This window comes from Acanthopagrus latus, chromosome 2 (assembly GCF_904848185.1).
Source record: "Acanthopagrus latus isolate v.2019 chromosome 2, fAcaLat1.1, whole genome shotgun sequence".
Taxonomy (NCBI): Eukaryota; Metazoa; Chordata; class Actinopteri; order Spariformes; family Sparidae; genus Acanthopagrus; species Acanthopagrus latus.
Window position 1 is genome coordinate 18,533,657 of NC_051040.1, and position 17,114 is coordinate 18,550,770.

The following is a 17,114-nucleotide window of genomic DNA, read 5'->3' on the forward strand; positions in this document are numbered from 1 at the left end:
AGAGAGAGGCAACAGAAGACTGTCCGAAGAGGTCAATGTGTTTACCGGGGAAACTATAGCTTATAAACTGTTTATCTACATATTTATCACCAAGTGGTTCTCATGTAACATATGTCTCTATTAATGTTAAAGTGCTGAGAAATTAATGCATTTTATCTCTTTTTGCACTCTATTACACACACACATGCATGTGCTCACATGCAATCCTCTCTCTGTCAGTCTCTCTCTCAGTCTCTCATGCTCTGAAGACTAAGACAGATCATGTCCTATAATTTCCCCCTCTGCCAGTGGCACTGATGACAGAGCCGGCACCTCATTAACATAGTAACAGCAGCAGGATTATGGTTGGAACTGTGCATAAAATGGGATAAATCCATCTTTTCCTTCCAAGCTCAGTCATCCAGACTTCAGTAGAGATGTATATCTCTAAGATACATCCCCTCATCATATAGATTGCATATTCATGTGCAGAGGTTTTGGCGAACATCTCTTTGCCTGGCCCTTCTAAAGGTGTAAATCAGCCTCTAACTGTAAGACACAGGTGCATGAAAACATATTATGACACCAGTAACGCGTCCTTAACTCAGTTTCGCTTCCAGCAGATAAGAACACTGCATACAAATGAACCGTAATCTTGTTTTTTAAGGCACAGAGAGAATGAACAGTGTGACATTGTGAGAGGCAGATACGCACTGAAGATAATGTTTCCGACACAAACATGATCATCTCATGATGTTGAGGAGCACAGGGCCCGACACATGGTGAGGTTTGGTGTTGCAAATCAAGGTGGATGCAGTGTTAGAAAGGTCATGAGTTGAGAGCAGGATTTCTTTCTGTAGCCAACCCTATGGACCCAAGACTAAACACACACATTCTCCATTATTTCACATTTCTTTGTGGAAAGTGTTGTGTGCTTTCTAACTGTGTGTATCAGACTTCTGGTCTTTGGAGATAGACTCCTGCTGGTTTTCATTCTAGTTGCGGAAATTGGGACTATTTTCTATCCTGTCGGCAAATAACTATACTGGTACCAAAGAAAATTACTGTCGAAGCCTGACAGACTGTTGCTTTGTGTGACTCTCCTGAATGTCACTCATAATGAATGTGTACCGCTTGTGAGAGAGTGAACTTAATCACCCTCCAGCTGAGTTTCCCAGGCCTTTTCCAAGCTTGGTTCAAATCCCAACTTCTCTCCTAAGATACCAGGGAGTCTTAGATCAGACAGCCCGCCTGGAGCTACTGTGCTCCCGGACATCAGCACTGTAATGTGCCACTGCCCTCTGTAGGCAAAGAGCAGTAACTGTAGGCAATTAATGTGGTCACTGCAGATCTTTTCATTCATCAGTCTTCATTTGGCTGCTTATTGCTGTCAAGTTCTCACATCATTACATCTTAAAGGAGAGGGGCATTCAGTCACATTCACCACCTGCAGGACACCAGAGTATGGTTCTGTGTCAGAGTCATTTAGACACAGGAGACTAATTATTTCTTCTCAGTTGTATGTGATTCTTTTGTTTTTGCTTCATAACTGTGCATCCTGCATTACTTTTGTGGCTGAAACTAAGTTTCTTTTTTAGCATCAGCACATCTACTGAATATTTTCTCCTGAATTCATGAATTATTTGATCTATTAACTGCAGTGGGGGAAGAAGTACTGAGATATTTTACTTACTTAAGTTAAAGAACGCACACATATTTGCAGCAAGACTAGTGGAAAGTACACTTTCAAATTGTAAAAGTGCTCAAACATGATATTGTCTATAAATTATTGTAATGTTATGATGATTACTACCATCCATTTATGTGTCATTTTAACAGTTTTATATACTGTTACTATACTGGTACTTTAATCTATAATCAAGTGTGTGTGTGTGTGTGTGTGTGTGTGTGTGTGTGTGTGTGTGTGTGTGTGTGTGTGTGTGTGTGCGTGCGTGCGTGCGTGCGTGCGTGCGTGCGTGCGTGCGTGCGTGCGTGTGTGTGTGTGTGTGTCACTGCAGACACACAGAGGCAGATGAGCATGCCATCCAGCACTGTTTCTGCTACACTTCAACAGTCCTCACTTCAACTTTGGCCTTCCAAAAAGAACAGAAACTCAAAGTGGAGTGCCAGGTACTGCACAAATGCACACACACACACACACACACACACACACTGCATGCATATATAAATATACATGAAGCTGCCTTTTAAAGAGCTTTTCTTGCACTCTGTTTCCCATCACAGGCGCTCTTACAAGTGGCCAAGAATCTCTTCACACACTTGGGTAAGATTTTTTTTTTTTTTTTCAGTGTCCCCCGATGAAGAAAGAACATTGTAGGACAGTTCAGGTTAATGGCCAGTATTTAAGTGATCACCAAATGAAACAAATGGTGCGCGTAATTGAATGAGATATTACCGAACTTAAAGGTGATTACACCGAGGATCATAACCGTAAAATCAAAAGGGCATTAAAAATGATGGCTCCACCTCACTGTCCTATAATTACACTGAGGCATTTAGATTCTTATCTAACAGTGAGCACCAACAGTACAATAAAGTCGTTGATGATTCATCATGATTGCGGGGACAAAAAATTGATCCACTGGTAGAACAAATTGCCTCTCACTGTACAGCTGATTACAAAAGCTCTTATCAGCATGTGCAGCTGATCCACCGGTGCTCACTGCGTAACCTCTGTTTCTGTCTATCCGAGCTCTGCCGTGTTTCTTCAATTTCCTCTGTGCTCCCTTTATTTCCTCTCTCACCCTCTCGTTCTCTCCCTCTCTCTGTCTAATTCTTTCAGATGATGTGTCAGTGCTGTTACAGGAAATTATAGTGGAGGCCAGGAACCTCAGTGATGCGGAGATGTAAGCCCTCTGATTCATCTTCAAAGGGATGCGTGTGTGTGTGTGTGTAAAAGAGAGCGTGTGTGTGCGTCTCTGTACAATGTGAATGTCTTTATCTCCATTTGAAAAGGCTATCTCTGCAATTTGCTCTTAACTGACTTGCCGCATTTAATTAAAGTTACAAAATGACCTGAGATGAAATGAGATAAAACTCTTTCTTTTTCATTCTGTCTCGCCAGCTGTTCAGTGTTCCTGTTGGATCGAGTCAGTCATGAGTTGGTGGCGAAGGTGTTTGACGGCGGCGTGGTCAGTGACGAGGAGGTACAACACGCAAACATTTGATTAAATCTGCACACATTTAATGGTGCGATATGAAATGATTGGCCAGCTGTCTAATCATACTCCAAACGAAAAAGGGGGCAACACGTAAGCAGAGTTACAACTAACTGTTGTTAACTGTAGCTGCTGTTGGCTAGTTAGCTCAGTTAGCTGTGCATTTCGCGGTCCAGACTGGAAAATCAGAGCAACAAGGGAGTCATGCAATTTTTTTCACATTCTGTTGATAGTTTTATTTCATTTTCCAACGAAAACTCTACATGTCTCACCTTTAATCTGTATGCATAATGTTGTATCTCGTGTCTTTTGACCTGTGACTTTTTCGGGGATCATTTCTTGCCGTTATTAAAGAGTTGACAGTAGAGACAACACAGGAAATTATTGGGGAGAGAAATAGGGAATGACACTCCAAAAAGGTTCCCATCCGGAGTCCATCATCAGCGCCTGAAACCCACATGGCGCCTCACTGTTTGAAGACCGTGGCTGGATGTCATTTGTCACACTCTCTCCACTTCGTTTCCTGTCTGATACTGTCAACAACCAATTAAAAGCAAAAATAACAAGCAAATGTGTGTGTGTGTGTGTGTGTGTGCGTGTGCGTGTGTGTGTGTGTGTGTGTGTGTGTGTGTGTGTGTGTGTGTGTGTGTGTGTGTGTGTGTGTGTGAGTGCAGAAGGAGTTTCGTATTCCAGCCGATCAGGGTATTGCGGGTCACGTGGCGACCACCGGCCAGATCTTGAACATAAAGGACGCCTATTCCCATCCCCTCTTCTACCGTGGTGTTGATGACAGCACAGGCTTCAGGACCCGCAACATCCTCTGCTTCCCCATCAAAGACGAGAACAACGGTAGCAAACTTTATTTATAAAGCACCTTTCAGTCAGATTAGAGCAGTGGTCTCAAACTCAAATTAGCCACTGCTGGTATTTGTCATCTCTTAGGGAGGCCCTTCAGCATTCCGGTACTTCAAGAAAACGCAGTATTTCTGAAAATACGATGAAAATGTATTGTATTGGGGACTAAGAGAGATGGGGAAGGTATCATTTATTAATTCATGTTCCAATCTGCTTACATAACACCAATAAAAATGTGAATTATACATCTATCTGGCTATACATTTTTACATAGAGCCTCTTTAAAGTGATTTGCAGGTAACTATCAAGCAAATATGAACAATACACAAATTGGAGACCAAGTCAGTTAAGAAATTAAATCATAAAGGCAAAAAATTCAAACAGTGAAATAGATAAAGAAGAAAAATTCAAATGAAGCCATTAAAGTTCTTATCATAACCCTCCATTCAATTATTTTTTGGTTTGAAGATATTACAAATTCAGCTACTCTGTTTCAGCAGCTAAGAACATAAAAACTAAAAGCTCATCAAAGCTTTTTTTTATCATCATATTAATGCACTAACAATATAATGACATGGCTACTGATAATGTAATAATGGCCATTATTGACTTCTTGTCCCAGATTTAGCTTTTATACACCTTTACTATCTGCTCCCCTATTGTCTTCTTACAGTGCAAAGCTGCTCTTATTCACTCCTCCTTTTAAAAAAAAAAAGCTACATCTACATGCATGTGCTCTCTCAGAATAGCACAAAGAGTTCTTCCATCAAATCCTTTACTCCTAAATGTTAAAGTGCATAAAGTGCACTTTGGAGAAGCAGCCGTCCTCAGCGTGCTCTATACTTTAGATTTACAAATTACTCTGAAGTTGATGGTGTTCTTCACCACTTGCTGTATCCAGGCAGAGAAACTTCAGATGCCGTGTGATTTGTCCGACTGAAGCTCATATTACAATTCAAGACCTCTTTTTTGTGCAATTAGGTTCAGCTCCAGTTTGAAAGTTTGAATTAATGGAAGTTAGCAGACCTATTCGAGTCAGCTGCACCTTCTGTGACTCATTTTCTCGCCCTTGACTCTCATCCTGCCTTCTCTGTTTTTCTTCATCAACTTTCCCTCTCCCTCCATCCACCTCTTCATTGCTTCCCTCAATGTCTCGCCTTCCCTTTCTTTACTTCTGCCTTATTCACTCTTTCAATACACCCTCGTCCTACTAGAGGTGATCGGGGTGGCTGAGTTGGTGAATAAAATGAACGGGCCCTGGTTCAACCGCTTCGATGAGGACCTGGCCACGGCTTTCTCCATCTATTGTGGCATCAGCATCGCCCACGTAAGTCTCTTCTACCAGTAAAAGAACTGATTTTCTGCAGCCTTTATAAATGTTCTGTTTTTTTATGTTGAATAGCTACAGATGTCTGGTCAGGGATGATTACTTTGCTTCTTGTATATCCGATAATACATGCTGTCGTCAAGCATATTAAGCACAACTATAACCACAGTGAAAATTACTACCACACATTTGTTGGGCCAACATCATTGGTTACAAATTAATTAGTGACTAAAACTTATCACCTTACAGCAGAAGACAGACTCACTTTATCTTATTATCTCCATTAGCAACATTGACAAAGTATGAAACATTAAAAAGGAATAAATGCAGCATTTCTGAAGCTTCACATTCATCATCATAAACACAGGTAAACAATCCCAGGTCATTAGCTCAGCATAGTTTTTAGAAAATAAATGTAATGTGTAATAAAGTCATCTCTGTAGGTTTAATGAAGCTCTATGGTCATTAATTTGACTTGACTGCATAAAGAGGACAAAAAGAACATCAAGAAAATAAGCATAAACAGTATATCCATCATTAAAGTCTCCTGCCCCTTAAATCAGCGTTGTCAGTGTTTGTTAGAGAGATCAGTCCTGGCTGGCAAAATGGGATCTGTTCAGTCAGAGCAAAATGCTCAGTCGAGGCAGAGCTTGGCAAAATCTCAAGGGAAATTTAAAGAGATTGAATTTGTGATGGAGCTGAGTGGCTTTTATGGTGCAGTTCATAGGAATTGTATGACTGCTGCAGAGCCATTAACACACTGTCAGCCGAGCTAGTGTGTGGCGTTCACAGAGACAAAAAGTTATGAGGACGATATGTGCAAAACAGTTTTGTGTTAAATGTTTTAATGGGTGTGTTACTTATGAGCTCTTACTAAGACACTTTTCTTTCGTGATGTGAAAGAAATTAGTGAAAATTAAATGTGAGGAGATTTAAAAATGCAAAAATTAAAGAATAATAATCAAAAGACAGACAGAAAGAAGGACTCTTCCAGCTGATACAGAGACTCCAAGTACAGCTGTGCGATGTTTTATTCATCACTTCCGATTCACCTTCATGTTAAGTGGCTCTTGTGGAGTCTGACCTTTCAATGACTGCCGGTACTTGATAGTTTATTGACAAACTATAAAGATATTTGATTGGAAAAATAATTGCCTTTCTGGCCAGCTCATTAATCATTAATCATCATGATTAAATGCATTTCTTATCATTGCACACTGTATCATGGTGCAGTGTTTGCTGCTGTTTGTAAAAAGCATTTCCCTCATGTAAAGGAGCATTCAGCTTGATTTATATCATCACAAAACATTTGACATTACTGTAAAATCAAGCTATTTCCACCAATTTCCATCTGATGTTACCTGTTATTTTAATTGCAATTTTGCTGTCCTCACTGAGATCGGATCAGAGCAAAACCTGTGTAAGATATTTGACATGGCATCAAGTAAGCCCCAGGCTCCCTTTAATAATCACAGAATTTTGGAGTCATTGAGTTATGGCAAAATTTATAAACTATATGAACCTCTGTCTATGACATATTCTTAATAATCTGTCCCATCCAGTAAATTCTGCATAATACACGGTGTAAAATGGGTGCTAGATGTCAAAGACACATACAAATACAAATTGGGTCCAAATTATCTTTGTAACTCTTGTGAATAAGTAGTAGACTTTTTCTCTTAAAAATATATTTTTGGTAAAGGAACCTTAAAGCAAGTATACTTCTACTTCTGTGCTCAATTTAAAGTATATTTGTACATAAAATGTACTTAGGCTCAAAATAGATGTAGTGAGGTTCAACTTCACTGCTTTGAAAAAAATATAGTGATTCAACAATACTTCAGGTGGTATTTTAGCGTACTTCTAAAAACTGTAAATTGTTTTAAGTGTATTTTAAGTTGCTGATGAAAGTTCTCAGTCATCCGGGTCATTGTAATGCTAAGTGCCGTATCGTGGGCAAGTTGACTTGTTTCTCTGTTTCTCATTGTACAGTTTAGTAGATTTGCACTCTCCCACTGCTTCATGACACAGACACGCATGCACATGACCTCAGGATATCGATTTCGGTTGATAGCAGTACAGGACACCTGAATGACCTGTTCGTACTTGGTCATTCAGAAGTTAAAACAGTTGCAGGTGATAGGTAGTGGAGGAGGAGAAGACTGGGGGGAAGTGGACAAGACGAACAGAGAGAGAAAATGGAAAAAGGGATAATAATTAATAAAAACTGCTGATTTGTCGTTTGCTTGTTTAGTCTCTGCTCTACAAGAAAGTCCACGAGGCTCAGTTCAGGTCCCACCTGGCCAATGAGATGATGATGTACCATATGAAGGTAAAATCATATTTGTTCATCTCACTCACCCCTGGCACATAGACACATTGTGTTTACTGACACATTCTATATTATTTACTCCATATGATTCAGTATGTGTACGTTGCAGGTTTCAGAGGAAGAGGTTACGAAACTGCTGGTTACGGGAATCGAACCTGTGAAGGAGATCCACCCCTGTTACGCCGAGTTTACGTACACGCCTCGCTCGCTGCCGGATGAAACCACGCCCTTGGTAAGGACCGGAGGTAGAGGGGGAAAAGTGCGGATGACAGACAGCAGAGAGAGATTAGAAATGGAGAAAGTGATGTAACTGATCCTGTTTGTGTGTTTGTGTGCAGTGCATCCTCAGCATGTTTGAAGACATGGGTTTCATCACCACGTACAAGATCGACCTGAACACTCTGGCCAGGTTTGACAACTTCATCATTTGTGTACAAAATATGACCGCATCCTACAGTTGATTTACAGAGCATTAGTAAATCTACCTCTACTTTATGGTTATGTGTTGATTTTTAATTTTTCTCACCTTTCTTTTGCATTATAGTGTGTTGGAGAAAAAAAGGTGTATTAGTAGAATAAATGTTGGCATTGTATGTTTCTACAAACCATGGAAAACCTGAGACCACTTGCATCTCATTAAAAAATACCCTAGACTGGAAATTATCCAAATGTCTCCTTAAAAATATCTGGCTTCAGCTAAAGTGGTCCTTAACAGCAGCCTCTCGCCTGACAGCTGTCTAAGCCAAGTGTAACACCACCACCATCCACTCTTCCTCCATCTTTCCTCCTCCCTCTCCTTGTGACAAGGAAGACAGCACATCTACATGCACACCACGTATCCACGGTTTGCAGAAATGTATGACGTCGATGAATTTTACAAATGTTTCTATGACAGTCGACTATACAGCGCAAATCCAAACACTTTGGAAAAAGCAATGCAAGCAGCTTCCCAGCAACAAAACTGGCAAGATTTTGCTCAAAATTGACCAGTAGGGAAAATGATTGGAAAACATGTTTTGCTCTCAATTCAAATAAAGAGAAAAATGAGACTAAGCCTGATCCACAGGTCAGATACATCACTCAGTTAAATATGATACAAATATGCTCCATGTGTCACCGGCTGCGTACTGTTGTGTGGACGATAACTGAAGAGCTGTTTTGGTGTCAGGTTCTGTCTGATGGTGAAGAAAGGCTACAGGGACCCTCCCTACCACAACTGGATGCACGCCTTCTCTGTCTCACACTTCTGCTACCTGCTCTACAAAAACCTAGGGCTGTCCAACTACCTCGAGTAAGTACATATTGCACACTGCTCCCCAGTTCTTTAATAAATTAAATGAACCAGCCAAGAGGTGCTGTTTTGATCCTGAACTCTCCTCCTTCTTCTCCTCTTAGGGATATAGAGATTCTTGCTCTCTTTGTCTCCTGTATGTGCCATGACCTGGACCACCGTGGCACCAACAACTCTTTCCAAGTCGCCTCGGTGAGAAACTATTCCGCAGTATTAGAGCGGCTTACAGTGAAGCATCAGAAAAATGATTCAAAGGAGAGAAAAAAAAAATAAACACATTAAACCTCCCGAACACGTAGCACTGCACCTGCATTTTAAAAAAATGTAGACTAAAAAAAAGATGTACTTGTAGATGCTCAGGATGGAGCGTCAATAAGAGCAGAGTTCTGGGCGTACCATAGTGGAATCACTGTCTGCTGTTGTATCTGTGAATTCTCCCCAGCGAGATGCTAGATGTCACTGTGATTAAAAGCATGTTGCTCTGCTGCGCTCTGAACAAGCATAACCCTGCAGCACCTAAATCACATACACACACACACACACACACACACACACACACACACATGCACACACACACATGCACACACACACAGCGACTGTCATTATGCAACAAAGGTCAGCTTCTTTTGTGTTTTCTCTGTCACATGATTCATATTCAAGCTGACACGAACAGTCAAGGAGAAGAAAGTGTGCTTTATCAAAGGATGTTGTTTCCTTTGAATCAATACGACGTGTACACTAAAAGGATTGTGTTTCATTCGACTGTCTGCTTTTATTTGCAGCAATCTGTGCTGGCTGCTCTCTACAGCTCAGAGGGATCTGTGATGGAGGTAAACTCACAACCAGTTACATCACGTCACGGGCAAGAGGGAGAGCCGACACTGGTTCAGGCAGCATGAGGGAATTTGGGCCTATATAAATATTTAGCGCATGTACACTCAGTGTTAACTTCATTAGGAATTCAAAGTACCACAGTTTTCAGTTCCATCTTCATTTATGTGAGTGCTTTTATGTAGGCAGGTGGTTCTAATTATTTGTCCTTTCCATTTATAACCATTAGAAGATGGGGCCGAAAATGAGAACTCTACACTACCGCTGAATCTAATTGTGTAGTGTATTAAGTTTGCACCCTGTAGAATTTTCTTACATTCGTTTGTTCCTTCCAAGTTGATGAGCTTCAGTGTTCACCAGTTGTTGCTGTTTTGTGCTTGCATGACACCTAGTGGCCAAAACCAACGCACATAATTCCTTGGTTTCAGTGACGAGGCAGTGGGAGGCATGTAAAGTGACATTGCTTGTTGCATTGCAATATGAGTCAACATTCCTTCAGGAGCAGAATTTTGAAAATGCACTCATTTATGTTTTTGGCCATGACAGAGACACCACTTTGCCCAGGCCATCGCCATTCTGAACACTTTTGGCTGCAACATCTTTGAGAAGTTCTCCAGGAAGGTAGGATACAAAAACCTGATATTTCCTCATTATAAATGACTTACTGGACATTATGTGCAAGCTAAAGCTATTGTTGATGTTTTTTAGGACTACCAGCGCGTGTTAGATTTGATAAGAGACATTATTCTAGCTACAGACCTGGCTCACCATCTTCGCATTTTCAAGGACCTGCAGAAAATGGCTGACGGTACGTCACAGCTGTTCAGCATGCACAGCCACATCTCTGCATTTACACCATACTCACAGCCCTGAACAGCAAAGGGAGGCTTAGTTCGTTTGGTCCAGAGCAGTGACAGCAAACTATTATTTCCATTTTACTTGAATCAAAACAGGATGATTTCATAGGCGAAAACATGCCTCATGACTACATTTAAAGAATAGACTATAACTGAATATCAGAAATGTTTATGTTTATGATCATGTGATGAATCACACTGTAGTTTATTTCCATTTTTGCCTGATCGCTATCACATATACAGACTCTGAAATTATGAAACAATTTCCTTTGGAGTTAGGTCCATTTATTCACCACACAAAAGACTATAGATTTTCGAGATCTGAGGTCAAACTTGCAGTATTGATCAGTGACATTCTTAGTTTTCCTCTACTTTTATTGGACTGGACAGCCGTGTATTTCACTCTTATGTAATGTAATTGGCTGTGACCTCCTGGTCAGCATTTTTTTATGCCTGAATGCAACCAATTATAAGTTATTCTGAGTGGAAGTTTCCTTGGTGGAATCAGTTTTGTGCTGTTAAAGCAATTCAAGGACATTAAAAGCTTCTATTGAGTTGAGACTGAACGTTCAGACTGTGTGACTTGTCAATCACATACGGAAATAGTTTAACCAATGTTAAGATGCCATTGAAACATATCTTTTTCATACCAAACTTTTTCCTTACATAACAAACTGTCACAACTTCTGATCATCAGTATCTATCAAGACAAAATATTGATCGTTTTAATGCTTCAGTGCGAAATTTTACAATGGTGCTGAGTCATAAGTTTACCAGTAGTTTTTTTCAGATAGCATTTAATTAAGTGCAAACACGAATGTTGCATGCAGCTTAGACAGTCATATTTGTGTGTGTGTGTGTGTGTGTGTGTGCGTGTGTGTGTTACAGATGGATACAATCCTAAAAGCCAAACCCACCGCTCCATGCTGCTGTGCCTGTTGATGACATCGTGTGACTTGTCAGACCAAACCAAGGGCTGGAAAACAACACGCAAGATTGCTGTCAGTTCGCATTCTGTACCAATGTCAATATTATCCGCAAACTTAGCTTACATGTGTTTAGTTTTTAATGTATGATTCCACAAACAAATCCAGTCCTCACCACAGCAGCAACTAGAATGGCACATACCTCCACCAAGGCCCTTCAGAGAGTAGGTTAAGCAGTGATAATATTGTCATCAAACAGGGCAAGTCTGACTAATTTCCGCTGATGAGACTGCATGCACACCAGGAACAGCTGTAAGAACAGCCTTTCCTACCCAAATTCAAGGAATATACAATGTGTTGAATAAAAATAAATAAAAATAAATAAGTAGTTAACTGTGCGGCGGCCGCAGTAATGTGGTCGTTATACCGGTCTGTCGTGGTGAAGAGAGAGCTGAGTCGAAAGGCGATGCTCTCGATTTACCGGTCAATCTACGTTCCTACCCTCACCTATGGTCATGAACTTTGGGTCATGACTGAAAGAATAAGATCCCGGATACAAGCGGCTGAAATGAGTTTCCTCCGCAGGGTGGCAGGGCGCTCCCTTAGAGATAGGGTGAGGAGCTCTGTCACCCGGGAGGAGCTCGGAGTAGAGCCGCTGCTCCTCCACATCGAGAGGAGCCAGTTGAGGCGGCTCGGGCATCTGTTTCGGATGCCCCCTCCTCGGGAGGTGTTCCTGGCATGTCCCGCTGGGAGGAGACCCTGGGGAAGACCCAGGACACGCTGGAGAGACTATGTCGCCCAGCTGGCCTGGGAACGCCTTGGGATCCTCCCAGAAGAGCTGGAGGAAGTGTCCGGGGTGAGGGAAGTCTGGGTGTCCCTGCTTAGACAGCTGCCCCCGCGACCCGGTACTGGATAAGCGGAAGAAGATGGATGGATGGATGGATGGAAGTAGTTAACTTTCTCTCTGAAGTATGGTCTTTAATTTCCTGGAGCTGTTTTTGCATCAAAAAAGCCAGACGATGTAGACATGAGCTTTTTGAGTATGTAAGCATTTAAACATTTTCTTGTAGTCACCCAATTTAAAAGTATGAACCTGAAAATGAGAATGATATGGGACCTTTAAGTTGGGAAATAACCGTGACAGAAATTACATAACAGTACATGAATCAGCACACAGATATTTAGGTCATGCTGCTTTGAAAAGCCTCGTATGGGGGTTGTGCTGCACCCTTTGATGAATACACCGCAGTATTTTCATATAATCATTAAGTTATTAGGGGAGCACAAGTTGCAAAAGAGGAGTAGTTGAAGAAACGACACAGTTTCAGACAGCCTGTCTCTGCTAGAGGACATGCAGTAGCTGGAGCTCCTGTTTTCAGCAGTGCGTTCCTGAAGATTTCCCATTCCCAGTGGATATACAGTAAAAGTGACCCATATCTGGGACAATAAAGATTATGAGATGCTTAGCTGTTTGGTTGAAAACAGCCTTTCAGTCAATGTACATTTTTATTCTGTGGAAACGCACTCCGTTTTAGGATTACATTTAATCTTGGCCTGGCCCCTTTTCAACACCAAACCCCTGACCCTTGTCCTAAATCCTGCACCCTAAATCTCCAAACATCTAACACCTACAGCAAATGCACTGTAATCCTTTCTCCCAAAACTGAACACCCATTTCTGTTTAATTCAGGCTCTGGCTTGTATTGGCCTCAGCTGGTACATGTTTTTCTCACAGGCCAGGATGGGGATTAATGAAAAAAAAAAACAGCAATCACACCAAATATTGAAATGTAATAAAGGGGAATGGCATGTTATGTTAGATTACAGCCTTGGTGTGACTCAGCAGAGTCCAATTACAGTCATATTTCAAATATGAGAAAGTTTCTCCCAAAGCTAAAAATGCTGGCTGTGATACACCATGAATTCCTAGTAATGTATGGTATTACACAGTGGCTTGTAATATTCCTTTTTTAAAATCCAAACTTCTAAAATGACCTTTGATTTCTCCACGTCAAAATAAGTTTAAATTTTATTTTTCCACATTATATTTGCTGCTTTGTTGTGTTAATCACTGTCACTGTGAGTCTGAAACCATATCAACATAATAGTTGTCTGCTTCTATGTGTCCACAGGAGCTGATTTATAAAGAGTTCTTCTCTCAAGGCGATCTGGTATGTGTCACTGTGTACTGGCTGTTAAATGCCATGTGAAATCATTTAGCAAGTGGCTGAAGTGCGTGTCATTATTTTACACAATAGTGAGCTCATTATTCATGTCTGTCTGTAATGTGTGTGTGTGTGTGTGTGTGTGTGTGTGTGTGTGTGTGTGTGTGCGTGTGTGCAGGAAAAAGCCATGGGGAACAGGCCCAGTGAGATGATGGACAGAGAGAAAGCGTACATCCCAGAACTACAGATAAGCTTCATGGAACATATCGCCATGCCTATTTACAAGTGCGTACAAAAAACTCCTCCCTATGTTGATCAACTTTACAAAGCATTAGTATATTAGTATTAGAATATTAGTATAGTTCAGCTCATTGTTTTGTTTTTTTGGCCCCCACATCTCTTCTGTTTAGTTCATCTTCACTGCTGTCATCATCAGTATTTTTGGCGGCTGCAGACTGCCGTTTTCACTTACAAAAAAACTGTAATAAACTTCCTGTAACCATCATCAAATAGTAAACAGACATAGCTAACAACTGTTTGGTTACCCAGCGGAGGGTTTAGCAGCCAGATATGCACATCAGGAGTTGATGGAAACCAAAATAGAGCTAAATGAGAGTAAATATTGGAGATGACTTCAAATGGATTATAATGTTTCTCAGTGTCTACAGGAAGTGATACAGTTTTGAGATACTTTTATTTGCTTGAAATGTTCCTTTTTCTGCTACTTTATATTGCATTTTTTCCTCAGCTGCATTTATTTGATCACTTCAGTTACTCATTATTTTGCAGATAACATGCTGCATCATAGGCAAAGTAGCAAATGTTTTTAATTAATGTATTTTAACAGCATAAAATAAAAAAGTAAATGCATTGGTTTTTAAAAAACAGAGACTCCGATCAGACAAATTTTGAATATCAGATCAGCCCATAGTATGTAGTACAATCATACGTGTAAATATCTGTATCATTTACTGTAACTTTTGATACTTAAGCACATTTATTAACAGAAAAAATTCTTTTGATATTTAGGTACATTTAACATCAGACTTTCACTTTTACCAAAGTAATTTTTTTAAACTAATCTGCCTTTTGGACACTTTTCAAAATATTGTATGAAACAAATAATGTTAGCCTCACTTCAAGTATCACATTAACAAACTGTATGTCAGCTCACATGCCACCACTTGTCCTCTGTCCTTTCAGGCTGCTGTCTGAACTGTTTCCTGAGGCCACTGAGCTGTACGAGAGAGTGGCAGCAAATCGGGAGCAGTGGACCAAAGTGTCCCACAAGTTCACCATCCGTGGGTTGCCTAGCAACAACAGTCTAGACTTCCTGGACCAGGAATACGAGCTGCTGCAGTCCCAGGGTGCTTTTGGGAGCGATGACCACTGCCTCAACGGTTGCCTTGAAGATGCAGAGGGAGGGAGGGGCCAGTGACACCAGCAGGCGGCTGATGGTTTCTCAAAGTTTTCTGTGGTCCAATAAGAGGCTGAGGATACCTTTTTAGCGACCTGAGAGGGAGGGATCTCTCTGCTGTCAATCACTTAGATGCTTAGCAGGCCATGCAGAATGGACAGGACAAAGTTATTGAAACTAATCAAATCAGACAAGTGATTTGAAACGAGCGGATACACCTGAGCCAGTTCAGTGATTAGATGCTACATGTTGCTTGTGTCTCCAGTTCAGGAAAGCAGAAGGTGGTGACTTCATCTTTTTCAGCGGCTGTACTGGAAAAATACGTTTTTACCACAAGTCACGAGTTCATCCATACAGTACTGATCCTGATTTACGATTGTAAAAACACACACGCGTTGACACACATATGTACATGCACATACTGTTCGGACACATGACAGAGAAAAAAAAACAATTCATTTTTATGGAAAACGTCAACATGTAACAGTAAGATAAAGTGCTATACTTTCTGTAAAATGTTTCATAATAGCTTCTATTGATTTAAATGGCTCAGCTATGTTCACTACCAGCTGCCCATAGTCCCTCACCTGATGCTTATGAATGCATGCTGTATGGACACCTCATGTATTATTCCTTTTATCTTCGTCATTGTCGATTTTTTCATGGCTAAGAAATTAATGCAGTACAGTTTTATACCATTGGAAACAGATTTTTGTATATTCAATTCGCTCATTACACCCATAAATTTGTACAGAGGAGATTTAGCTCATTTACTCTACAATAACCGTCATCTGTATTCATTCAAGTTCCGTCATTTTTCGGGGCGGGGGGGGTTAAGGGAAAATTTGACAATCACTGATGGATTACAGAGTCACAGATCCCTGGCCATAATGCCCCACTCCATGCATTCTTCATTAAAAACACACACCCTGTCACTGCACCCTCACCGCAAACAAAAGCCACTCATGACCTTGCTTTATTTCCCCTACTCCCTTGCACATTTCTCACTTGCTTTCACATTTTAGTCAACTGATTTCCACATGAAACACTCTAGATAGAGATCAACTGAAGCCCTTTAAAAGATCCATCTCATCTGTTAGTGTAAATGTGCCAGAGTAGAGCGTGTTATACAGAGTGTGTCATTGAGTGTGTCATATGGATCTGCCTTATTGCGCATCTTTGCTGCCTTTCTTAGAGCTTTTAATATATGAAAAATTGAAATAAAGAGTCTGTTTAGTATGTATGTTGTATATTTGTTATAGACATAGTTTGAGTATCAGCGTGTTGACTGAATGATGCTCAGAAGATGTATATTTGTGAAATACCTGTGTGGAGACCTCAGATCTCATGTCATTTCACTTATTTCTATTTTAAGTTATGTATACAACCACCTGTGGATAATAGGCAGACAAAACAGCATTTGTATGTTCTCAAATAATGTTTTAAAGAAGGAACTTGAGATGTAGCCGTCATAGAAAAGACTCAATCGTTCACTATTGCTGCATCCCAAAGGAAACATTTAGAAGATTAGAGTCACGTTTGTCAGATTGTGCCTCATGTGAAAAGAAAAAAAAATTGGGGGGGCCATGGGGTTTTTGTGTTACAATACATATTAAGTTTTATCTTCAATGTTCGACATTGGAAATGCTGCGGAGGAAACCACAGAATGGTTACATGATGAGAAGCTTCTGTAATGGACAACACTGTACTGTACGTAGGCTGTGTGTGGAGGAGTGAGAGTTAATGGATGGATGGATGGATGGATGGGTGGGTGTGTAGATGAGAGAGAAAAGGAGAGAGGGAGAGAATGAGAGAGAAAGGAGCGGAGTTAGTTGGTTTGAGATCAAGAGAGAAAATACTTAATCTCCTAAAAATTTTGATTTTCATTTATAAAGCCCTGATAAAGCTTGTGAAGACAGATGAAAGCAAAAATATTGCTTAAAATATATAATTTT

The 17,114-nt window shown here is 40.5% G+C and overlaps 1 protein-coding gene across 2 annotated transcripts in view; it reads left to right on the top strand.

Moving 5' to 3' along the window:
• The window catches only part of LOC119005436 (cGMP-dependent 3',5'-cyclic phosphodiesterase), a 152,575-nt gene extending 135,841 nt beyond the window's left edge, over window positions 1-16,734 (top strand). Inside the window, exons 14-31 of one of the 2 annotated variants that reach the window (XM_037073040.1) lie at window positions 1,998-2,109; window positions 2,224-2,263; window positions 2,783-2,846; window positions 3,065-3,146; window positions 3,833-4,007; window positions 5,228-5,340; window positions 7,595-7,672; window positions 7,782-7,904; window positions 8,011-8,081; window positions 8,841-8,963; window positions 9,068-9,155; window positions 9,746-9,793; window positions 10,341-10,415; window positions 10,503-10,602; window positions 11,540-11,652; window positions 13,710-13,748; window positions 13,921-14,027; window positions 14,946-16,734. In XM_037073040.1, coding sequence (XP_036928935.1) covers window positions 1,998-2,109; window positions 2,224-2,263; window positions 2,783-2,846; window positions 3,065-3,146; window positions 3,833-4,007; window positions 5,228-5,340; window positions 7,595-7,672; window positions 7,782-7,904; window positions 8,011-8,081; window positions 8,841-8,963; window positions 9,068-9,155; window positions 9,746-9,793; window positions 10,341-10,415; window positions 10,503-10,602; window positions 11,540-11,652; window positions 13,710-13,748; window positions 13,921-14,027; window positions 14,946-15,180 — 1,786 coding nt within the window. In that variant the 3' untranslated portion in view covers window positions 15,181-16,734. The remainder of the gene's footprint in view (window positions 1-1,997; window positions 2,110-2,223; window positions 2,264-2,782; window positions 2,847-3,064; window positions 3,147-3,832; window positions 4,008-5,227; window positions 5,341-7,594; window positions 7,673-7,781; window positions 7,905-8,010; window positions 8,082-8,840; window positions 8,964-9,067; window positions 9,156-9,745; window positions 9,794-10,340; window positions 10,416-10,502; window positions 10,603-11,539; window positions 11,653-13,709; window positions 13,749-13,920; window positions 14,028-14,945) is intronic. The other variant, XM_037073046.1, reaches the window with a different exon arrangement.
• The last annotated feature ends 380 nt before the right edge of the window (window positions 16,735-17,114 follow it).